General features: G+C 36.1%; 1 protein-coding gene across 4 annotated transcripts in view; it reads right to left on the bottom strand.

Annotated features, from left to right (window-relative positions):
- The window catches only part of Map4k5 (mitogen-activated protein kinase kinase kinase kinase 5), a 117,986-nt gene that overhangs the window by 13,678 nt on the left and 78,474 nt on the right, over positions 1-25,834 (bottom strand). For 2 of the 4 annotated variants that reach the window (XM_074068009.1, XM_074068008.1), the window contains exons 22-30: positions 24,018-24,097; positions 23,605-23,665; positions 20,354-20,468; positions 19,931-19,989; positions 16,780-16,883; positions 16,274-16,451; positions 4,476-4,544; positions 2,569-2,661; positions 18-88 (exon numbers count right to left, since the gene is read on the bottom strand). In XM_074068009.1, the coding sequence (XP_073924110.1) occupies positions 18-88; positions 2,569-2,661; positions 4,476-4,544; positions 16,274-16,451; positions 16,780-16,883; positions 19,931-19,989; positions 20,354-20,468; positions 23,605-23,665; positions 24,018-24,097 (830 nt within the window). The remainder of the gene's footprint in view (positions 1-17; positions 89-2,568; positions 2,662-4,475; positions 4,545-16,273; positions 16,452-16,779; positions 16,884-19,930; positions 19,990-20,353; positions 20,469-23,604; positions 23,666-24,017; positions 24,098-25,834) is intronic. The other 2 variants (XM_074068011.1, XM_074068010.1) reach the window with 2 other exon arrangements.

Here is a 25,834-nt window from a genome sequence, read left to right as displayed (position 1 = left end):
AATGTGAGAAAACTTACCTCATCTGACTTGAAGCTTTTACCCTGCATCCCATGTTTCCAAAAAGCCAACACACTGTCTTGAAGGCATACTAAAAAAGGTAAGGGAGAACTGAAACCAAAGTGAAGCACATAGCACTGCACTATAAATTTTCCTTAACTGTCTTTAATGAATCATAATGTAATGCTATTCCAGTGCTCAGGGCAAAATTCCACTGTCTAGACAATTAGTTCTCAACATTTTTTGTGGCGAAGACATGTCTAAGCTCAAGTAATTTATTGAGGCAGGGTTATGCAAGTTTTCAACGCTATGTGTAATAAGCATTCATTTAAACATGGCTCAAGTGGTAGAGTGCTTTCCTAGCAAGCTCAAAGCCCCGAGTTCAACCTCCAGTATTGCAAACTGCCCCCCACCAAAAATCAAAAACCTCCAACACCCCCCAAAAAACAAACAAGCAAACAAACAAAAAACAGATGGGCTAACATTTGGTAAGCTACATACTGGCATATTAATTACCCTATTATATAGTTTATCTTTTGTTCTAAATGAATAAAATTTAAAAAATATACGCAATTAGAGTTTTGGCTTAAAAAGGTTTAGTAGCTATTAAGCAAGCATCTTTTATAGTCACATTTTTCCCTATTTTTAAAAAATAAATTTGCCCCATTATCCAAAATTTAATCTCTCAGTAATATTTAAGATTTGAGTCAATTCTATTCAAAAGTCTTAAAATTCAAGTACTATAATGCAAGTATTAGAGATAATTTAAAAAGAATTAGAAAAACATAAGCATAAATAAAGATGACGGGAAAAAGTGATTGAAAATTATTAGTATATTATTAGGATAGTAAGCACAAGGTTAGTGTAAGAATGTTTTGGGAACATAATTGAAGCTCAACAGAAATGAAAGCATTTGAAGATGACAGAGCACATGTGTTTCACTAATTGTATCTAATGAAAAATCTATCTACTGGTTCTATTTTTGAGGGATAATTTATTTTTCTTTTTCATTTTTAAAAATTTATTTATTCATATGTGCATATATTGTTTGGGCCATTTCTCCCCCATTCCCCCTGCCCTTGAGAGATAATTTAAATGGACTCTCTCCAAGAGAATTATTGTAACTATTCCAAGACTAACAAACTAGCAAGAAGAGATGGTAGCCAAGGGGGAACAAACTTTTGTGTAACAATTAAAATTCCCTAACTAATTTGGCACATATACAAACACTAAGATACCAAGTATACATCAATTAAAATGAAGAGGATCTTTATGTCAGACTCTCAAAAATATTAAATTATAGAAAATGACATAAAATTTCCAGTACATAAAGGAGTAAATGAAGAAACTAGTTTCCTAAATTCCTTCCATCCTGCATCTACAGAAAGTTCAGGCTTTCTGTTTCAACAAGTTAAATTTCCCAAGCATAAGCAAAATATTGTTCTGTCAGATGTGACAAAGAACACAAACATATTTGATTTTTGGTGCTAGAAAATGAACCCAGGGCCTCATGTGCTCTATCACTAAGCCATACCCCTAACCCCTTATATTTTATGACAGGGAAAAATTCCATTTTAATATGGGAAATTCATATTGGAATATTCATAAATACTTTCTAACTAGAGAGAAACATGCTTTTAAAAGTATATACATGTAGTTATAAAATACATAATTTTCTTATGGTCCAAGTAAAGTGACTAACTTCTTTTGTCTTTGTTTTTTTTGGTGGTACTGGGTTTGAACGTAAGGCTTCACACCTGCTAGACAGGTGCTCTACTACCTGAACCACTAGTCTAGCCCTGTTTTAACTTCTTTCTTTGATTTATGGCAGAATCATCAATGGTTATCCAAAATGTTTGTAGGCCCAATATTTTCCTAGCAAGTTCAATCATTCCTAGGGAAAATACTGACATATCACCAAGGAGGATGCAAGTAATGATAAACTGTAATGCTTTTCATTATAAAAATCAATGAGTATTATAGAGTAAAATGCTCACTGATGAGGAAACAAATTAAAATGGCACATTACTTTCTAAATCCTGTAGGAAACTTGTTATTCGTGTATAATCAGATGTAAAAGCAATAACTGCCATCACATACCAGTAGAATTTTACATGGTAAAGGATTAAGTTTATCTAACGCTATTATCACATCACACAAATGCTTTTATGATTTAGAAAGAATCAGGAAAAGTATAATTCACTTGATGCAGCAATGGTAATAATGAATAGAAACTTCAAAAATAATTGCAAGTTTTAAATATTCAGGAAGCAAGAATAAGCACTAAGCTTGCATATCTAATATGGTACCCACCAGCCACATGTTGCTATTTGCATTAAAACTTACATTAATTAAAAATTTAAAAAGTAATTTGTAGCACTAGCTATGTTTCTGGTGCTTACCAGCCACATGTGTTTAATGATTACTGTATTTAAGAACATAGAGAACACTTATCATCATAGAAACTTCTACGAAGACAGTGTTGGTCTAGAGAACTCTAGGTATACTTAAGAGATCTATAGAATAAACAAACCCCCATGTAGGCCAAGCTCAGTAATAAAGGGGACTTACCTACAGATTCAATGCGAAAATCAAAACTTAGCTCAGAGGCTAGTTTCTTACTCGATTTTAGTTTTCCTTGTAGATTTACAATTTTTACAAATTCTTAAAAAAAAAAAATAAAAACGGTCAAGACTGGAAATGAAAATTTTCTAAAATAAATGTAACAATCTATGGATTTTATTTGGGCAACAAATAATGTTCTTAATAACATTTAATGATTTATCTTGACTCAGTATGCCCAGGGGAAGACGTCATTGCATGTTTTAGAAGATGTGCTGTAAGAGTTCCTTCCTTTGGCAGATGGCAATTTTGCTGCTATTATTTTCTTTTTTTACACAGTATATATTAATCACTAACATTTTCATTTTTTTAAAGTAAATTTCTTTATAAGTGGCTGATTTGGGGCTCAAATATTTAGCAATGAGTTGATTTTTTTTCCCTTAGAAATTACATAAAATATAGTAAGTGACATTTATAGTAATTCATACTGCTACTGTATGAATTCTATTCTACAAAGATACTCAGGGGTAAGAAATAGTACTCTTGAGGCAGTAAACTCTGAGATGGGGAACATATGAAAATATTTCCCTTTTGTTCACTGTTTTAAAATTTCATCATCTTAGCTTTGACTTGGAAAGTAATTTTTTTTAATATTATATTCTCAAATGTCTTCCATCATGATTTGGGATTACAGGCCTATCTTCACCACTGTCCACTAAAATCAATTTATAAATCACAGAGCAGACAACAAATTTTCAAAATCTTCTGCCTCTTTCAAAACCAGAAATATCAAGGTTACTTTCTAGCTATGTTGATTAATTAGGAAATATAGGGTCTTGTTAATCAATTAAAAAAAAATTCTAGCAAAATATACACCACCCAAATTAAATTAACACAATTTATCTTCATGACTCACAAGGTACCTTAAAGATTTAACATTAAGGGTTTAGCACCATTAAACTGTGGTTATCTGATTATTTGGTTAGTATCAAACTTTACATTTGCTTGGATAAAAAAGAATTGATCAAATCATTTAAGGGTAACATAATAGCACTCCAATCTTACCAGCATTCAGAGATCATGTTCTTAACAAAGGGATGATTGTGATTAAAACACTGTGGGTTTTAGTTTACTTGTCTACAGTATTAGATTATCTGTATTATTCTAAGAAATCCACTAGGGAACCCTTCAAGGTATAGAGATTAGAACAGAAAAACAGGCAAGTGCTAGGGGCCAGCCTCCAACCATGATCCTTCTACCTATGCCTTCCCACATAGCTGGGATTACAGACATGTACCACCACACCTGGCTTGGAGTGGACCAATTATAGCAAATATTGTCAAGTTTCAAATATAATCTTAAATCTGGTGGATTCTGTCTTGTAGGATTCACTGCATAAAGATATGGTGGGCATTAAGAACCACAATGCTTCATATGCAAAATCAAAACACCTGCTGCTAAAGATTTTTCTGCCTCTCTGCTGCTCACAGTACAACACACTTGTACCAAAACATCTTTCCCTGCATCAAAAGAATCACAGTTAGCAGGCAGCAGATACATTACATACATTAGATACATAGATACAACAGAATTGCACTCTGACATACTCCAAAAGTTCATGTTATATAACTTTATAGTGACTATTACTATAATGTCCTATTTTCATTGATTATAGTAATCATTTATTCAGACTTTTACCCCAAGGTATGACCAACAGTTCCAATATAGTAAAAGGTGATGAGATGCACTAATAACTGATCAGTTAATTATCTATAGCCAATTGAGTTTCATCTTCAATAAAACTAGGCAACTTAAAGAAGAGAAGAAAAAGATTGAATTATAGTTTCATAGATTCAATTCCACTGAATTGTTTTATCAAGTAGTATACTCAAAATAAACTTTAAAATAGTACTTACTGTCTAAACACACTAAAACGGTATCTCTCTCCAACTGTGTCACGTGAATGGAATCCAACTGTTGGCTTCCTTAAAGTGGGGGAAAAGGTTATAGTTATATAGTTATATAATGTGCTTTAACAAACTAGAGCTCAAAAAATAAAGTCTGAATCCTGCTGTGATTTCGTCTTTGAAATGTAACACAAATTATACTTGGTATGTTATTTTAAAAAACTGGATATGAATCTGTCTAGGAGAACTGAGTTTAAAAAAAATCAGTATTACTTTTAATTAATATCTCAACCAGTTCTAGAAAGAGTTACCAAAAAATATAAAGCAAAGGGTAAATGTGGGAAAGATGCATGTCATGAAATGACTAGATTGTGTTCTATACTGCACACAGCCAATGGGAAATGGAAACAAGATTAGCAAGGTGAATCATAGCATCCTTGAAATAAAAATAAAACAATGATTCACAAGGATTAATTAAACCATGACCAGGGATAAATTTCCAGCACTGGCGTGTTTACAGGTATGTGAGAGGTCCTTTATAGAGAGGACACTTTATAGAGAGGCAGAGTAGACAATACTGTCAATAACATCTTTGCAGACTGTACCTCTATTTTGCTGATATTCAAGGGCCATGTCTTTCTAACATCTGGTAATCCATGTGATGACATTTTTGCAAAGTATCTTTGGTAAAACAATCTTTAGTACCAAGACTGCCTCAATGTTTCAGGTGAATTTAAGAAAATAATTTAAATTAGTCATTCTTAATTATTTCTGTCTGTGGAACCCATGGATCTTCTCCCTTAAAAATTGTACATTCAAACATAAACACAAAATTTTATGTAATATTTTGGGGGGGGGGGTTATGAACTTTCCAAATGTGATACCTCTACCAGTCAATGACCTATCTCTGGCAATACACCAAAAGTAATTTTTCTCAGCTAATCTATGCTCATACATTGATTCAACAAATATTTACTGAGTCCTGACCATATGCTAAGCACCATACTGGAGTTAAGGATAGTGTAATAATGAATCAGACAAACTAAAAGGATCCTAGAGTTCATTTTAAGGCTACAAATTTGTCACTTGAAGGTACAGCCTCTTGGTTCAATATAGCTGGGAGTAGAAATAATAACCAGCTGTGAAAATGGAAGCATCTAGCAAGGACTTAATGCTGGACTAGAAAGGCTGCCTCACCTCTGCTTGAGGGTAATTTGAATCATGCCCTTGGGCAGAGTCCTGGTCCTCCTCATGAAGTAATTTGTGGTTTTAATTTTATCCTGGACAATATTAAAAGTGGGCATAATAGGGCACTTTAGGCATTAAAAAACAAATGACAAACCTCAAAAAACCAAAACAACAAAAAATCAACCCAAACTCCAAAATTCAAGAGGACTCAACAAGTATCTAGCCTTAAGAAATGTAACCCAATGAAACATCATAAAAAGAAAGTAGCTGCAACTATACACTAGACAATTGTATGAAATGGCCTGCCCTATGCTATAGTAATCAGACAAAAAAAAAAAGTTGCTAAAAATGATTTGGCTTTTAAGTTTTTGTTTTTTTTAAAAAATAATCTTTTTTTAAAAAATAAACTAATCTGTAACATTTTTGAGTAATAATTACATAACAGGGAGATATTTCTATTTAGACCTCTTATTTCTTGTGATAATAAAGCAATGACACTTTATACCTCTCTGTTAGCTAGACTGGAGGGCATGCATACAAATCAACCAAAGCCATTATACAACAAAGAGTGCAGCCAAGATGCCCACTACTGACGAATGGATCAAGAAAATGTGGTATCTATACACAATGGAATTTTATGCAGTCATGAAGAAGAATGAAATGTTATCATTCGCTGGTAATTGGATGGAATTGGAGAACATCATTCTGAGTGAGGTTAGCCTGGCCCAAAAGACCAAAAATCGTATGTTCTCCCTCATATGCAGACGTTAGATCAAGGGCAAACACAACAAGGAGATTGGACTTTGATCACATGATAAAAGTGAGAGCACAGAGTGATTCCAAGATGGCAGCTAGAGGGAGGAAGCAGAAAGCGAGCCTCCTATAGTGAAATCTTGGAGAGACACTGGAGATACACTTTGCAGGCAAAATCACCAAGAAGAGGCAAAACTTTGACCCCTCCACACCTTCACCCAGTGCAGAGAATCTCCACTTCACGTTAAAGGGAGAAACGAGGAGGGCACCCTGGCTGCCAGTCTCCCGCGCCCAGACGGCTTGGGAAGATTCGTACAAGGTGAGCTTCACGGTACCGCGGTACTCCCACAGACAAGCCTGGGCCAGAGCAGCATAGTCCCCTGGACAGACCGACCTCCACCCAGGGAAAAAAGAGAAACTGACTAATAAGCAATAAGAACAATAAAGACATATGGGAAAGAGGGTGGGGTGCACTGAGCGCTGAAGATTGGGGGAAGGGAATCCTTCCCGGAACTGTAAATAAACAAGCCGGGCGGGGGAGAGGCTCTGGCAGGACTGGGGGCAGGGCGCGCACCCAGCAACCAGGAGCAGGAAAGCTTGTGAGAGTGAAGGAGGGAGGAAAACTGCACAGGAGAGGAGGGAAGACCCACCTCCCACATGAACTGTAAATAAACATGCAGGTGCAGTGTCACCTTTCCCAGTGTGCTTGGAAAGGGGAAAGCTTGTAGCAGAGGCTCCTCCACAGGAGAACTCTGAGTAAACAAAGCCTGAAGGGCCAGGTGAGTGCTAAGCTCACCCCTGAGATCTGCATAAATAACGCAGCCGGCAACAGCAGGCTGACAGCAGCGGGCAGGCAAGACACAGCCGCAGATAGCAACTCACAGAACTGTCTCCAGACTCTTTTTTTTTTTTTTTTTCCTCCCTACCTTTGATGAGAGAACAACCGAATTACACCTGCATGCTGAAAAACTTACTGAAACTGTATTGCATTTGAACTTGGGACACTTGGTGGGTTTTTGTGTGTGTGTGTGTGTGTGTGTGTGTGTAGTTTTGTTCTACTTTATGCGTCCCCTTTGATGAGACAACTACAGAACAACATCTGAGGCACCATCTTCAGGATTGGAGACTGAGACGGAGACTGAGACGGACACCCAAATTATTACGACTGAAACTTCATTGCATTTGAACTTGGAGGTTTTTTGGTTTTTTAAAAAATTCTCTATTTTTCATTTCATTTTATTTTATTTATATATATATATATATTTCTTTCATTTACTTATTTTTTATTTTTATTCTTATCTTTATTTTTTTTATTTTTTATTTTCAATCCTCTATCTCTCTAATGCCTGTTCAGCTTACTGTCGATTAGTACATTAACGCTCCCTGTTTATACCTTTGAAACTTTCTTGTCTGACACCCTGTTCTGTTTTCTCCCTTGGGACACTTGGTGGGGTTTTTTATTGTGCGTGTGTGTGTAGTTTTGTTCTACTTTATGCGTCCCCTTTGATGAGAAACTACAGAATAACATCTGAGGCACCATCTCCAGGACTGGAGACTGAGACGGACACCCAAATTATTAAGACTGAAATTTCACTACATTTGAACTTGGAGGTTTTTTGGTTTTTTAAAATTTTCTATTTTTTCATTTTATTTTAATACATTTTTATATATAGATTTTACTTTCATTTACTTATTTATTTTTATTCTTATCTTTATTTTATTTTTGATAATCAATCCTCTCTCTCTCTAATGTCTGTTCAGCTTACTGTCTGATTAGTACACTAAAGCTCCCTGTTTATACCTTTGAAACTTTCTTGTCTGATACCTTGGTCTGTTTTCTCCCTCCAGTCTGTGTATTTGTTTTTCCCATTTCTTTAACTTCTTGCTTTCCATCTCAGCTCACCCTTCCATTCTAAATATCACCATTGATATTATTACAAGCTAGAAAATACTTAATTGCACACAGTACAGGGACAGTAACAACACCAAAGACAATGACAGGAAGACAGAAAAAACAGGGAAACCAGTTTCCCCATAGCAAAAAATTAGTACAGGAACCAGAGGGGAGTGAAGAAAACAGATACTCAGATCCAGACTCCAACAAAATGAAGATAAACTATGCCAAAGGACCCAATGAAGCCCACAAGAATAATTTAAAAGAAGACATACTATAGGTACTCAATGAGAATTTTATAGAGATGATACTGGATAGGGTCAACCAAAATGTACAGGAGACACTCAAGAAATTCTAAGACAACGAAAATAGAGAATTTGAAAAAGCAAAAGAAGAAATAAAGGAAACCATAGAAGCACTGTATAAACACCAAAGTGAAAAGACAACACGATGAATAAACAGATAAATGAACTCAGGACAAAAATAGACAACATTAAAGGGGAAACCAGCCAGGATATGGAAAACCTCAGAAAAAAGAACAAAACAGAACTGCAAAACAAAACGGAAGGCCAATCCAGCAGAATAGAACAAACAGAAGACAGAATCTCAGAACTTGAAGATGAAATGGTAACTAAAGGAAAAACTGAAGAACTATTAATTAAACAACTCAAGACCTGTGAAAAGAAAATGCAAGAACTCACTGACTCCACCAAAAGACCAAACTTGAGAATCATGGGCATCTAAGAAGGAGAAGAGGTACAAGCAAAGGGAATGCATAATATATTTAACAAAATAATAACGGAAAACTTTCCAAATCTAGAGAAAGATATTCCCATACAGATGCAAGAGGCCTCCAGGACACCAAAGAGACCAGATCAAAATAGAACTACCCACGACATATCATCATTAAAACAACAAGTTCAGAAACTAGGGAAAGATATTGAAGTCTGTAAGAGAGAAAAAACAAGTAACATACAATGGTAAACCCATCAAAATCACAGCAGACACATTAAAAGCAAGAAGAGCATGGGGGCACTGAAAGAAAATAACTTCAACCCCAGGATACTCTACCCAGCACAAGTATCATTCAAAATAGATGGAGCAATAAAAGTCTTCCATGATAAGCAGAAACTAAAACAATATGTGACCACAAAGCCACCACTACAAAAGATTCTGCAAGGGATTCTGCACACAGAAAGTGAAACCCAACTTAACCATGAAAAGACAGGCAGCACCAAACCACAGGAAAAGAAAAAGCAAGACAGTAGAGAGTAACCTCAACTTAGGTATACACAATCAAACCTTCAAACATCTAAGACAACTAAATGACAGGAATCACCACACACCTATCAGTACAAACAATGTTAACGGATTTAATTCACCCATCAAAAGGCACCGCTTGACGAAATGGATTAAAAGGGAAGATCCAACAATTTGTTACTTACAGGAGACCCATCTCACAAACAGAAATAAGCACAGGCTTAGGATGAAAGGCTGGAAGAAGATTTACCAAGCCAATGGCCCCCAAAAACAGGCAGGAGTAGCAATACTTATCTCTGACAAAGTAGACTTCAAACCTACATTGATCAAACGAGATAAAGAAGGACATTTCATACTAATAAAAGGAGAAATAGACCAAAAGGAAATAATAATTATCAACCTGTATGCACCCAATGTCAACACACCCAATTTCAACAAACATACCCTGAAAGACCTAAAAGCATATATTAACACCAACACAGTGGTTGTGGGAGACTTTAACACCCCATTATCATCAATAAATAGGTCATCCAAACAAAAAATCAATAAAGAAATCCTAGATTGAAAATATACAATAGATCAAATGCACCTAGTTGATGTCTACAGAACATTTCATACAACTTCTACACAATACACATTCTTCTCAACAGCCAGCCCATGGAACCTTCTCCAAAACAGATCATATCCTAGGTCACAAAGCAAGTCTCAGCAAATATAAGAAAATAGAAATTATACCGTGCATACTATCTGATCACAATGCAGTAAAAGTAGAACTCAACAAGAAAAGTAAAGACAAAAAACATGCAAACGGCTGGAAACTAAGTAACTCATTACTTAATGAACAATGGATCATCGATGAAATAAAAGAGGAAATTAAAAAGTTCCTGGAAGTCAATGAAAATGAAAACACAACCTACCAGAACCTATGGGACACAGCTAAGGCAGTCCTGAGAGGAAAGTTTATAGCCATGAGTGCATAGATTAAAAAGACTGAAAGATCCCAAATCAATGACCTAATGATACATCTCAAACTCCTAGAAAAACAAGAACAAGCAAATCCCAAAACAAATAGAAGGAGAGAAATAATAAAAATAAGAGCTGAAATCAACGAAATAGAAACCAAAAAAACCATACAAAGAATTAATGAAACAAAAAGTTGGTTCTTTGAAAAAATAAACAAGATCGATAGATCCCTGGCAAACCTGAGTAAAATGAGGAGAGAAAAAACCCAAGTTAGTAGAATCAGGAATGCAAAAGGGGAGATGACAACAAACACCATGGAAGTCCAGGAAATCATCAGAGACTACTTTCAGAACCTATATTCAAATAAATTTGAAAATCTTGAAGAAATGGACAGATTTCTAGATACATATGATCATCCAAAACTGAACCAAGAGGAAATTAAATCACCTGAATAGATCTATAACACAAAATGAAACTGAAGCAGCAATCAAGAGTATCCCCAAAAAGAAAAGTCCAGGACCTGATGGATTCTCTGCTGAATTCTATCAGACTTTTAAAGAAGAACTGATACCAACCCTCCTTAAACTGTTCCACGAAATAGAAAGGGAAGGAAAACTGCAAAACACATTTTATGAAGCCAGTATTACACTTATCCCAAAACCAGGCAAAGACACCTCCAAAAAGGAGAACTATAGGCCAATCTCCTTAATGAACATTGACGCAAAAATCCTCAACAAAATAATGGCAAACCGAATTCAGCAACACATCAAAAAGATTATTCACCACGACCAAGTAGGCTTCAACCCAGGGATGCAGGGATGGTTCAACATACGAAAATCAATAAACGTAATAAACCACATTAACAGAAGCAAAGACAAAAACCACTTGATCATCTCAATAGATGCAGAAAAAGCCTTTGATAAGATCCAACATGATAAAAGCTCTAAGAAAACTAGGAATAGAAGGAAAGTACCTCAACATTATAAAAGCTATATAAGACAAACCTACAGCCAGCATTATACTTAATGGAGAAAAACTGAAACCATTCCCTCTAAAATCAGGAACCAGACAAGGATGCCCACTATCTCCACTCCTATTCAACATAGTACTGGAATTCCTAGCCAGAGCAATTAGGCAAGAAGGAATAAAAGGAATACAAATAGGTAAAGAAACTGTCAAAATATCCCTATTTGCAGACGACATGATCCTATACCTTAAAGACCCAAAAAACTCTACTCAGAAGCTCCTAGACATTATCAATAGCTACAGCAAGGTAGCAGGATATAAAATCAACATAGAAAAATCATTAGTATTTCTATACACTAACAATGAGCAAACTGAAAAAGAATGTATGAAAACAATTCCATTTACAATAGCCTCAAAAAAAATCAAATACCTAGGTGTAAACCTAACAAAAGATGTGAAAGACCTCTACAAGGAAGACCTCTGAAAAAAGAGATTGAGGAAGACTATAGGAAGTGGAGAGATCTCCCATGCTCATGGATTGGTAGAATCAACATAGTAAAAATGTCTATACTCCCAAAAGTAATCTACATGTTTAATTCAATTCCCATCAAAATTCCAATGACATTCATTAAAGAGATTGAAAAATCTACTGTGAAATTTATATGGAAACACAAGAGGCCACGAATAGGCAAGGCAATACTCAGTCAAAAGAACAATGCAGGAGGTATCACAATACCTGACTTCAAACTATATTACAAAGCAATAACAATAAAAACAGCATGGTACTGGCACAAAAACAGACATGAAGACCAGTGGAACAGAATAGAGGACCCAGATATGAAGCCAAACAACTATAACCAACTTGTCTTTGACAAAGGAGCTAAAAATATACGATGGAGAAATAGCAGCCTCTTCAACAAAAACTGCTGGGAAAACTGGTTAGCAGTCTGCAAAAAACTGAAACTAGATCCATGTATATCACCCTATACCAATATTAACTCAAAATGGATCAAGGATCTTAATATCAGACCACAAACTCTAAAGTTGATATAGGAAAGAGTAGGAAATACTCTGGAGTTATTAGGTATAGGCAAGAACTTTCTCAACGAAACCCCAGCAGCACAGCAACTAAGAGATAGCATAGAAATATGGGACCTCATAAAACTAAAAAGCTTCTGTTCATCAAAAGAAGTGGTCTCTAAACTGAGAACACCCACAGAGCAGGAGAAAATATTTTCCAGCTATACATCAGACAAAGGACTGATAACCAGAATATATAGGGAACTTAAAAAACTAAATTCTCCCAAAACTAATGAACCAATAATGAAATCGGCAAGTGAACTAAACAGAACTTTCTCAAAAGAAGAAATTCAGATGGCCAAAAAACACATGAAAAAATGTTCACCATCTCTGGCAATAAAGGAAATGCAAATTAAAACCACACTAAGATTCCACCTCACTCCTGTTAGAATAGCCATCATTAGCAACACCACGAACAACAGGTGTTGGCGAGGATGCGGGGAAAAAGGAACCCTCTTACACTGCTGGTGGGAATGTAACTAGTACAACCACTCTGGAAAAAAATTTGGAGGCTACTTAAAACACTAAACATTGATCTACCATTTTATCCAGCAATACCACTCTTGGGGATATACCCAAAAGACTGTGACACAGGTTACTCCAGATGTACCTGCACACCCGTGTTTATTGCAGCTCTATTCACAATAGCCAAGTTATGGAAACAGCCAAGATGCCCCACCACTAATGAATGGATCAAGAAAATGTGGTATCTACACACAATGGAATTTTATGCAGCCATGAAAAAGAACGAAATGTTATCATTCGCTGGTAAATGGATGGAATTGGAGAACATCATTCTGAGTGAGGTTAGTCTGGCCCAAAAGACCAAAAATCGTATGGTCTCCCTCATATGTGGTCATTAGATCAAGGGCAAACACAACAAGGGGATTGGACTTTGAGCACATGATAAAAGCGAGAGCACACAAGGGAGGGGTGAGGATAGGTAAGACACCTAAAAATTAGCTAGCATTTGTTGCCCTTAACGCAGAGAAACTAAAGCAGATACCTTAAAAGCAACTGAGGCCAACAGGAAAAGGGGAGCAGGAACTAGAGAAAAGGTTAGATCCAAAAGAATTAACTTAGAGGGCAACACACACGTACAGGAAATTAATGTGAGTGAACTCCCTGTATAGCTATCCTTATCTCAACCAGGAACACTTGTTCCTTCCTATTATTGCCTATACTCTCTCTTCAACAAAATTAGAGATAAGGGCAAAATAGTTTATGCTGGGTATTGAGGGGGTGGGGGAGAGAGGGAAGGAGTGGAGTGGGTGGTAAGGGAGGGGGTGGGGGCAGGGGGGAGAAATGACCCAAGCCTTGTATGTACATATGAATAATAAAACAATAAAAAAAAAAAGTGAGAGCACACAAGGGAGATAGGATAGGTAAGACACCTAAAAAATTAGTTAGCATTTGTTGCCCTCAATGCAGAGAAACTAAAGCAGGTATCTTAAAAGCAACTGAGGCCAATAGAAGGGGACCAGGAACTAGAGAAAAGGTTAGATCAAGAAGAATTAACCTAGAAGGTATCACACATGCACAGGAAATTAATGTGAGTCAACTCCCTGTATAGCTATCCTTATCTCAACTAGCAAAAATCCTTGTTCCTTCCTATTATTGCTTATACTCTCTCTACAACAAAATTAGAGATAAGGGCAAAATAGTTTCTGCCGGCTATCGAGGGGGTAGGGGGGAGAGGGAGGGGGTGGGGTGGGTTGTAAGGGAGGGGGTGGGGGCAAGGAGGAGAAATGACCCAAGCATTGTATGCACATATGAATAGTAAAAAATAAATAAATTAAAAAAAAAAGAGTGCAGGTGCAGGTGGCAGAGTAGAGAATATGTTCCTATTTTATTCTACTGGAAACTATCTATTGGTTAATAAAGAGAGTCATAGTCCAGCACATGGTGCTGGCTTGGACTGAGTTGTTAAATTTTCAGGAATTTTGCTAGCTGTGTGATTCAGGTTGCTAGTTTGAAATTGGCTGTGGGGATAGTATTTATACCACAGAAACAGGTGTAACCACAACAGGTGGTTGCTCCCAAAGACACTGTTGTGAAATTAGGACATCAATTGTCCATACTAAATATTTTTGTTTTTAAATGTGATACTGGGATCAAACCCAGCTCCTTGTGCATGCTAAGCATGTGCCTTTCCACTGAGCTGAGCTATATCCCAAGCCTCCATACTGATTCTTTTCATGAAAGTGACATTAATATGGGTTTTGTATTAGCTTTAATAACTGGTATGCATGCATAATGAGTTATTAGCCTGTAAGTGATCAAAAGCTAAGATATTTAATAAGGAACATCAAACTTCTAATACTTGTAACAGATTTCTTCAAAAGTGGTAAAGAACATAACATTAACAGTAACAAAATGGCCATAACTAAACTTTGTTTGATTCCTATATAAAAAATCATCTATTAAACCATGGATTACAAATCATAAAATAATATACCAGTGCAACAGGAAAATAAAGACACTTCATCTCACATATTCCATAAACTAAAAAAATAAATTCTTCTAAATACTCTCTAGTGGCTATTTTGAAATATTTAATTGCTGTCAACCATAGTTATCATATTGGGCTACAGAACATTAGAAATTATTCCTCTTACCTAACTGTAACCCCCCGGTAACATTAACTATCTTCTCTTTATCCCCTACCCCTACCTCTAAACCTTTCCTAGTCTCTGATAACTACAATTTGACTTCTATAAAACCAGCTTTTAAAGCTTCTAAGAGTGAGAACATGTGCTATGTGCCTGACTTATTTCACTTAACATAATGTGCTTCAGTTTCATCTATGTAGCTGTAAATGATAGTTTCATTCCTTTTTTTTTGAGACAAGGCCTCAAGGGTGGCCTTGAATTCAATATTTAGCTCAGACTGGCCTCCTACGCCTCCCAAGTAATGAGATTATAGGTATTTGCCACCATGCCTGGCATAGTTATAATACTCCATTGTATATATGTATCACTTTACCTACTCATCCTTTGATGTATTCCTAGGTTGATTCCGTATCTTAGCCATTGTGGATAATACTGTGATAAAGATGTGAGCACAGAGATCTCTTCAATATTCTCATTTCATTTCTTTTTGGATATATACCCAAGAGTTTACATTACTATCAACAGTGTTTAATAGTTCCCCTTTCTCTGAATCCTTGCCAGAAGTTTTTTTTTTTGTCTTGTTGATAATAGTTATTTTAACTAGAGAGAGATGATATTTCATTGTAGTACTGATTTGCATTTCCCTGATGATTAGTGATGTTAAGCATTTTCATTTTAAAAAATACATTCTTGATTGATTTTCTCAAATTTAGAGTTTGAGAATAAACTTCACTATCTTTTCAAAGCCTTCACTGAGATAAGTTTGATAAACTCCTAGGCTAACCAACTATTGGTAGAAAGTAAAACAGCTATTTAAATGGAAAAGCTTGAAGGTCAAACTGTACTCAAGTCTAAGAGGTGAGGAGGTGGAAAAAAAAGGAAAAAGTAGGAGAGTGAAAAAAGGTAATTATGCTTGAGAAGCTGATAAAAGATCACAAACTATTATATGTACATGGTTCCTTTTAGGCTTACTTGGGAAACTATGTTCTGAATCTTTTTTAAAAAGAGACCACAGTGGTTGAATTAAAGTCTTCTGCTTCTTTTATGTGCAAAAAACATCAATATTCTAACGTAAGGGAAAAAACACTTACCTGCACCAATTTCTGTAAACCATGAAGATGCTGAATTCAAATTGATTGTCTCAAACTGAACTACTTGATTCATTTCGGTGCCTTTACTGATAGCTACACAGACCATGGGGTATTCTTGTTCTGGTATCACCAGCATTTCAAAAACATTCAAAGGATTTGGTAAAGGAAAATCAAAGTGCTGCAAAAAATAAACGAGAACTACATAGAAACAATTTCCCCATTCATACTGTTGTTGAATAAAGTCAAAGGATCTATTTAATTTTATAAAGGCCTGCTTCTAAGGATGAATGTTGCACAAAAAAGTGATGGTTCTAGAAGTTTATTAAGTAACAATAAGTTTAAGAGAAAATCTTAACAAGAACACAAATACCACTAAATCAAATATATAACTACTACTAACTATTTAAATGTGCTCACCCTAAATAGTAGTAATGAGATTTTACAATTTTACTTCAGATATACACTAGTGTTTTCTAAGGAAGAAGATGTAAAGAAGTAAAATGTACCTTTATCAACATGAATTTCTGCATTGGCTCATACCATTGAAGTAAAACAATTCCAGACTGTAAAGCTCCGCAGAGGTATTTATGTCCTGTATAAGGATTTCTGACTGGAGAGAAACAAACAGACAAATCTCAAATAATTCTGCTTTCTTTAAAAAGACAGTGCTGAAGCCAAGTGTCAGTGGCTCACGCCTGTACTCCTAGCTGCTCAGGAGGCAGAGATCAGGAGGATCAGAGTTGGAAGCCAGCCCAGGCAAACAGACCATATCTCAAACATATCCAACACAAAACAGGGCTGGAGGAGTGTTCTCAAGAAGTGGAGTGCCTTCTTAGCAAGAGTGAGGCCCTAGGTCAACCCCAGTCCTCCCCCACCCCCCAAAAAAGGCAGTGCTGATATGAAGAAAAACTAATGGAATGTGATCTGATATACCAAAATATGAATGGAAGAACTATTTGAAGTGATTATTTAGCTCACAAAGTTAACATTTCTGTTAACTAGGGTGACAAAAATGGGCAGAAAGTAAGAAAAGATGTTTTTTCCTTTGGTTTTGTTACCCTTTCCTTTTCACTTTCTTATGTTAATTGCAAATGACATATGTTTGCATCTAAATACCTTTAATATGCTAGGTTTTTTTTTTCCCTAGAAATAATGGGTTTTTCTTTTTTTCTTATATTCATATGTGCATACAATGTTTGGGTCATTTCTCCCCCCTTACCCCTGCCCCCTCGCTTACCCCCCCACTCCCTCCCTCAGCCCCCCAACCCCTCGCTGCCAGACAAACTATTTTTCCCTTGTCTCTAATTTTGTTGAAGAGAGAGTATAAGCAATAATAGGAAGGACCAAGGGTTTTTGGTAGTTGAGATAAGGATAGCTATACAGGGAGTTGACTCGCATTGCTTTCCTGTACATGTGTGTTACCTTCTAAGTTAATTCTTCTTGAACTAACCTTTTTTCTAGTTCCTGGTCCCCTTCTCCTATTGGCCTCAGTTGTTAGTATCTGCTTTAATTTCTTTGCGTTGAGGGCAACAAATGAATATGCTAGGCTTTTAAACATATGGAATTTTAAAAAACAAGAATAGTATTTTTAGCACTAAAACATTTAAGCTAACTAAATACAACCTAAAGAGCTGCTTCTAAGTAAATTGTCTAAAAATAAATCTCACAAAAAGGTCAATGGACAACTCAAATGCATAATTTCATTTTGGCATAGTAATTTTTAGTTATCTACTTAAGACAAGATGAAAATAACTCAGCATGTATGTATTAATTCATCTCGCTGGAACTTCCCTGACTCAAAATGTAGAAATTCAAATGGTCTTTTCTTCTTTCTTCAACAATAACACGTACTGATTATAAGAGCAGTATTATGTATGAGTTTATATCTGAGATTATAAAGTACATTTTAGCTCTTGGGAGTCATAGATCCTGGGAATCTGATGACACAAAGATACATGATTCTCCCTAGAAAGATACACTGTGTGGACACAGTCACATGCTGAGTAACGTTTCAGTCAATGGCCTGCATGTACTACAGTGGTTCCGTAAGATTATATCTCCGCGTAACATCATAGCTGTCTTAATTTGTGTAAGTATAATGATGAAAAATCATTTAATGATGTACTTCTCAAAACATATTTCCATCATTGAGTGACACATGACTGTAACTATAACACAATTGTGGTTAAATGTTTTTGTTCTACATAGTATGGACTTCACTTTTGAACTTTTTTGTAGTATGAAGATCAACATATAAGCACACTGATCAAACAAAAGAATAGGCAGGAAGTTATGAGTCCAAGTGCTAATGATATGGATCCGTATCTGACTCCAGGTTCTGTTACTTTTTCGTGACACAACTGGTGTGAAGAATTGTTTAAGGGTTAAGTGATAATTATCTAGTAAAGAATTTAACCTTGCTTCCTCTATTATTCCTCCCCTGCCTTTGGAATGTCATACTTGATGGGAACATCTTTGTCTGGGAGCCTCAGGTCACTACAGAAGCTAACAAAATTATTTAGGGTGGGGCTGGCAACAACAGGTAAGTCTTAGTGAGCACTGGTCATGCCACAAAGACCCACACTGTGACTTTGGCTGGGGACTTTGAGTCATGCAATATCAGCTGACCCCTAAAGTGGCTGATACCGAGATCAGCCATGTGGACAATTATCACACTTTCATGATGGAGTCCCAGTAAATACTCTGGACACTGGGGATTAGATTAGCTTCCTTACTAGCAATGCTTGTGTGTAGTGCCACATTGCAATGCTACGAAAGGAGTAGCATAAGGAGAGGACAACACAAGCTCTATATTTGGTACTTTTTCTGTACTCTGTCCCCCCTACCCCCAATTTTCTTCTTCCCTTGGCAGATTTGAATTCATCATAAGCATGAGTATAACTGAAGTCGGTTAAGTACTGTGAAAACTTCTAGCAAATTTTTGCACCTGAGGGTAGGTTTTTTTTTGTTTTTTGGTACTGGGGCTTTTTTGGAACTTAGGGCCTTCGCTTTGAGCCACTCCAACAGCCCTATTTTTGTGAAGGGTTTTTTGAGATAGGGTCTCATGGAACTGTTTGCCCGGGCTGGCTTCGATCCTCCTGATCTCTGCCTCCTGAGTAGCTAGGACTCTAGGCATGAGCCACTGGTGCCTGGCCTGAGGGTAGTTTTGGGAAATCCCTAAACTTGCAATTGGTATTAGAAGTAAGGATGATCTTGGGTGGACTGTTCTGTTCCATAGTTGGCTAAACTCCTATAATTTTTATAAGAAGTTAGTAGTAACTAGTAAATGGTAAGAGTTGAATGAAAGAAAGGGTTGGGAGAGGCTCAAGTGGTACAGCACCTGCTTGGCAAGCATGAGGCTGAGTCCAAACCTCAGCATCAGTATGGCCAAAAGAAAAACCAAAAAGCTAGGAGCTAGGACATTATCAGAACCATGGTTTCAGAGCCTATGGTTAAAAACTCTAGGAACACTAGGCTCTGAGAAAACATAAGGCTGTTATCGCTAAGCATTTCTGTATCATGTTTCTTTAGACATTCTTGTGCTTCAGTAGTACCTTAACTCTTATTTAAAAAACTGACCTTCAAATAATTTTATCTTTTTCTGGCATCTTTGCCAGAAGCTCTAACCATCCAGTTTGAGAAATAGCATTTACTCACCTATGCAACATTTGTGGCAACCTTTTGTATCAGGAATCTTTGTTGTTAAAGCGAACTTTCTGAAAACATAAGACAACACAAATGTACTCTACTGTACTGTACTGTACTGTAAATGTACTCAATTCTACTGGGTTGGCACCCAGTGATTTATGAGCAGAATCAGACAGGAGAGAGCATTAAAACACATGTCTTAGACTCTGAATCCAAACTATCTGATTTTAAGAGGACTGAGGTAGAAGACCTCTATACTGCATAATAAAACTTCCACAGATGATTTTCAAGAATAGTCAAATTTAGGAAACACTGCATTCTGGATGACATGTATTTTAAACTATCTTTGAAAATTAAGAAAAAGGAAGTTTCTCCCTAGGTGTTTTAAAAATAGACACTCACTCATATTAGAATCAAAACAGTATTTTGTACCTTGGCAATATGCGGTCTGGGAACCTATGAGTTTGAATATGGGCAGCTAGTCCTGGTTTTTTGGCTTGTTCAAACAAAGCAATAAGATTATGAGAGTAGAGTTGAAAGGTTTTTCCTGTAAAAGAGAAACATGTTACTTTTATTAGAATCATTTACAGCAAAGAAATACAATTTTCAAGTAAAAGAAAACAGTTACCTTCTAAAATGTAGTCCAGCAATGTTCAAAGACCAAGCAAAACAGAAAGACATGCAAAAAACAAAACAAAAAATTCAGTTAATACTATTTTCAAAAAAATAGGTAAAATAACTTTGTTAACATGAGTAGATAATTCTGTTTCAGAACACACAAATCAAGTATATTCTAAAAACCAGGTGATTTGGACAGAACATACATAAACCTTCATGATGTCAGCATAGAAGAAACTGTTAATCAATGATGTACAAAATCTTATGTTATAGACTGTTACAATAATGCACAATGTGATAATCTTAGAACAAAATGGAAAATTCTATAAAATTATATTATCTCTCTGGACCTAACTTCTCAAATTACCTTGGATTAAAACTAATTGTGAAGCAAGAATATAGAATTTTCAAACCTGTTCAAACCACCATAAGAAGGGTACCAAGGTAGAAAGGAGAAAAATAGAGGGGATGAACCAATTTGGGTTATAATACATACATACATAGAACTGTCACAATGAAACACCCTGTGGGAGGGGGGAGGAGTTAAGGAAACGGTATAGGAATATAAATATGGTGGAAATATTATGTACATATGTATGTAAATGGGAAAATGAGACCTGATGAGACTATTCTAGGAATGGGGGGAGGAAGGACAATGATGGAGGGGGTGAATTCAACTGTGATACATTGTAAGAACTTTTGTAAATGTCACAATGTACCCTCAGAACAACAATAATAATAAAAAAAGCTGACTGAAAAAAGTCTTACATAAAACAGATTGTAATACTAAGAAAAGAAAAGCAAACCAAGATTATAACCATAAAATAACTAAGAAACCTCTCGCAACTGCTTTAAGTGGGTGGGGAGGGGGTTTGGGGGAGAGATGATGGGGTCAATGTAAATAATGTACAATATAAGTCTAATTGGAATTGTTACTATGAGTCCCTCCCTATATAATGAATATATCCTAATAAAAATTTATTTAAAACCCTGCAAAAACCAAACCAAACCAAAATAGTAAATGAGGATACAATTCCATATAATCAAAACATAACTGTGTTAAGGTAAACACCGTCTTCTGAGTCCTCATTATATATGGTCTGGTAACATAACATATTATATACATATATATAATATATATAAATATATACACAGTCTTATCATGAAAAAATTTTCTATACCTTCTCAGAATAGAAACATTTTGGTCAGGTACAGTGGCTTGAACATGTCCTAGCTACTTGGGAGGCAGAAACTGTATCAGTTCTAGGGCAGTCCAGGCAAAAAATTAGTGAGACCTCATTTCAACCAACAGCTGGTCATGTTACACATGATATGTGCGGCTGTCATTCCAGTTACGTGGGAAGCATAACCAGGAGAATTGTGGTCCAGGCTGCTCTTGGCATAAAGCAAGACCCGATCTCAAAATAACCAAAGCAAAAAGGGATAGAGGCATGCATGAAGTGGTAGAGTGCCTGCCTAAGCAAGCACAAGGCCCTGAGTTCAACCCCAGAAATGCCAAAACACAAACAAAAAAATTCAAAAATATTCTGGTTACTACTATACCTTTCTTCTCTTTCCATTTCCTCTATATGTGTAGCTAGCTACTTGGCTAGCTAGGCAATTAAATATGTATGTATGATGGAACATTTTCTTCTGTTAAGCTCTGCTACCTACTACTTTTTTTTTGGGGAGAGGTTTTTTTTTTTTGTCTTTTGTTTTTTGGTGCTGGGATCGAACCCAGGGCCTCACACATGCTAGGCAAGCGCTGTACCACTAAGCTATATCCCAGCCCTTTTTTTTTTTTTTTTTTTTTGGGGTAGTACTTAGGTTTAAATTCAGGGCCTCATGTTTGCTAGGCAGATGCTCTACCACTTAAGCCACTCCACCAGCCTAGCCCTTTCAGTTTTAAGAGTTGTTTTAACTAGAGTACCAAAAGAACTAACTTATAGGCTATTTCTTCCTTTGCCATAGTTAATTTATAAATGTATATGGTGTCCCCCGTGTAGTATTTAGGCTTATATCTGAAGGGAACTATGGTTAGGGATAAAAGTAGCAAGATAGTTAGAGAAAAGTAATTTTTTTATGTGTAAAATTCAGAATTGTTAGGTCAAACAGAATTGGGTTTAAGTTTCTTTTCACAAAGTAATATATTAATATTTTGGGGGGCTGGACATGGTGGTACATGCCTATAAACCCAGCTACTTGAGAGGTGAAGACTGGGAGGATTAAAGGTCAAGGTCAGCGTAAGCAAAACCTTAGCAAGACCCATCTCAACAAATAAAATGGGCATGGTGGTATGCACCAGTAATTCAGGCTGGCTCTGGGCAAACACTGAGATCCGATCTGAAAAATAAAAGCAAAAGAGCAGGGAGCACGGCTCAAGGGGTAGAGCACCTGCCTAGCAAGCGAAAGGCTCTGTCCGAGTTCATTCCCTGGTAACTGTCAAAAAACAAAATTGTTGAACCAAATTAAAAATGATTTTGGGTAAGTACCAATTCACTGCCAAAACCATCACCAAAAAGTAAAATCCCAATAAACAAAATTAGCATAGGATGCTCTGGAATCACCCTGTTCACAGCATCAGCCCACAGCAATTCATACATGGTTCAGAACAACATGAATCCCTCTACCAAACATTTGTGAGACTTCACAGTTTACTTAGCATTTTGGATTTGACAATTAAGAAAACTGAAGCCAAGAGAGGGTATGTGACTTGCTTAAGATCAGAGAAAGGAAGTGGCTTGATCTTGTTTCTACTAATATTCAATGGAAGGCAGGAATGATGAGAGCCATGGTGGAGAAGGCTGGGAGGAAGGGGATGGGCTCAGGTGTTAATTACTGTGCTACCCACTCAGGGGTTTAGATGCTGGGGCTAGGGGTCTGAGAAATACTGTCCTCACAAAAGACAGGATCCTTTCTCAAAGCCTATACCTATTCCAAGTGGGTAGACAAGATTTCTAAGTCCCAAAGTTACTACACTAGAGATACTCAGAATTACAAATAACATTTTAACAGAATACTAAAATTATATTTCTCTGTTTATCTGTGCATCATGAAACACATACCTGATAATGACATTAAAGTATTATTGATAACATACAGCCAAGTACATTTCCGTGGAAATAACTAAAGAAAAAAAGAAGGTAATTAAATTGTATAATTTTCATCATCTTCTCTTACCCCTTAACTGACAAATTCCAACATTCTGAAATAGTACTGCTTAGTGACAGAACACCTGCCTATTATACCCTGGGTTTGAGCCTCAGTACTGCATAACACAAAACAAGACAAAACAAAAATACTATAAAAATAACTATTTTCTGTATTACAGTAAATTCTAAGACCTTAGGGAAAAAAATCTTTCAACAACACAATGTCACCCCTTTAAATATTTAAAATCATAAAAATTCAAATTCAAATTAAGATTTCTTTTATCAGTTTATTCAAGCTAATTTTTTGAGTTAAAATGCCTCTTTACCTGTTCCATAGTTGCCTCATGTAGTTCATTGAGATTCAACGTGTAAATACCATCTTCAGTTCCAAAAATAATGTACTGATCTAAAATAGTTCATAAACGAAAAGAATTTACTATTGTTTTCTGAAATCAAAATATGTATCTTTATATTATAATGATACTAAAAGTCACCCACCCATCCAAAGTAAAATAGTTTCCTAAAATTCATGCTACCTTACCTCTTTCCCTAATACTTTTCGTATTTTTTCCTTGCCTGCTCTCTTGCCTCCCACCCCCTTCTCTTACTGGGGTTTGAACTCATAGCCTCATGCTTACTAAGCAGGTACTGTATCACTTGAGCCGCATCTCCAGCCCATTCTGCTTTGGGTATTTTTCAAGTAGGTCCTCTTGCTTATGCCTAGGCTGGCCTGGACCAGGATCCTCCTATTTACACCTTCCATGTGGCTGGTATGACAGGTGCATGAACCACAATCCTCCTGATCTCTGCTTCCTGAGTAGCTAGGATTCAGGCATGAGCTACCACACCTACTCATACACACACACACACACATTTTTTTTTGGTTTTCACAATTTATTTCTTGCAGCATATAAGTATCAAAACCAGACAACCTAAAAAAAATGATTAAAAACAGTAATCCCATGTTGCTTTTGCATTCAGCACCCAAAATGCTTCTCCTCACTTACATATATATTTTTAAAGAAGATAAATTCCATGTTACATATCTTACTCTGACCTTACTATACGGTCCCCTTTAACATAATTTTTGTATTTTAGTATTTTTTATTATAGTAACAAGTATTTTCAAGATATCTCAAATACTGAAACAAGGAAATTATACAGTAAATATAAGTTATAAATCATGACACACCATAATTAACACATCTGTATTCAGATGTTGGTTTCTAAATACTATTTTCTACTAAAAAGAATCAGAACTTCTTGGTGAAAAGACTGGTTCTAATTTTGGGGAAAGAAAAGTATAAAATAAGCCTAGAAATTCTGCTGTGTCAGAAAGTTAAGTAAGTACTCAAAGAAAATGATCTGGACACTGCAAATAAAAGGACTAGGAGCTCCCACTGCTCAAAAATTATAGGACAATGTAAGCACGGAAACAAGTAATAGTGACAGATCACATATCACTGAATAAAATAAGAATTCATAAGTTCAGATTGATTAAATGCAACATGTAATCTTGAGCTGAATGTTGGACTGGATAAATAAAACTGGAGTGGAGACTAGAACGAACATTATTGGGACAGTATTTTTTTTTTTAGGACAGCCTTGCTATGGTAGCCCAAATTAACTTGAACTCTCAATTTTCCTGCCTCTATCTCTCAGGAAGGGATTATAGGTATGTACTACCACACCTGGCTCAGATCTTTATAATTATACTATGATATGTGATGGTTCTTTTTAACCTGTGGTGCTAGGTACTGAACCTGGGGCCTCTCACATGCTAGGCAATACTATACACCCCTGAAGTTATGATTCCTGATACTAGGAAATATACACTGGGGGATATAAATCAGTGGTAGAGAACTCAAAGTAGGGAAGCATAAGGTCTCCAACTTTTTCTCAAATATTCAGGAAGAAATGCATATACAGATACAAAATGGTAAAACAAATGGGGCAAAATAGAAATACATGATGATTCTGAGTTTCTTGCACTATTTTTGTAACTTTAAGTCTGAAATTATACCAAATAAAAAGTTCCAACTCCCTTGCCCCAAATATTTCCTTACTGTGAAAAATATTTTTTTCAGTTGTATTTTCTAATAGTGGCACTGGAAGCAGGTCATTTGATGGCCTGTATTTATTA

This window comes from Castor canadensis, chromosome 3 (assembly GCF_047511655.1).
Source record: "Castor canadensis chromosome 3, mCasCan1.hap1v2, whole genome shotgun sequence".
In the NCBI taxonomy this organism is placed as follows: domain Eukaryota; kingdom Metazoa; phylum Chordata; class Mammalia; order Rodentia; family Castoridae; genus Castor; species Castor canadensis.
This window is presented reverse-complemented; position numbering and strand designations above follow the sequence as displayed.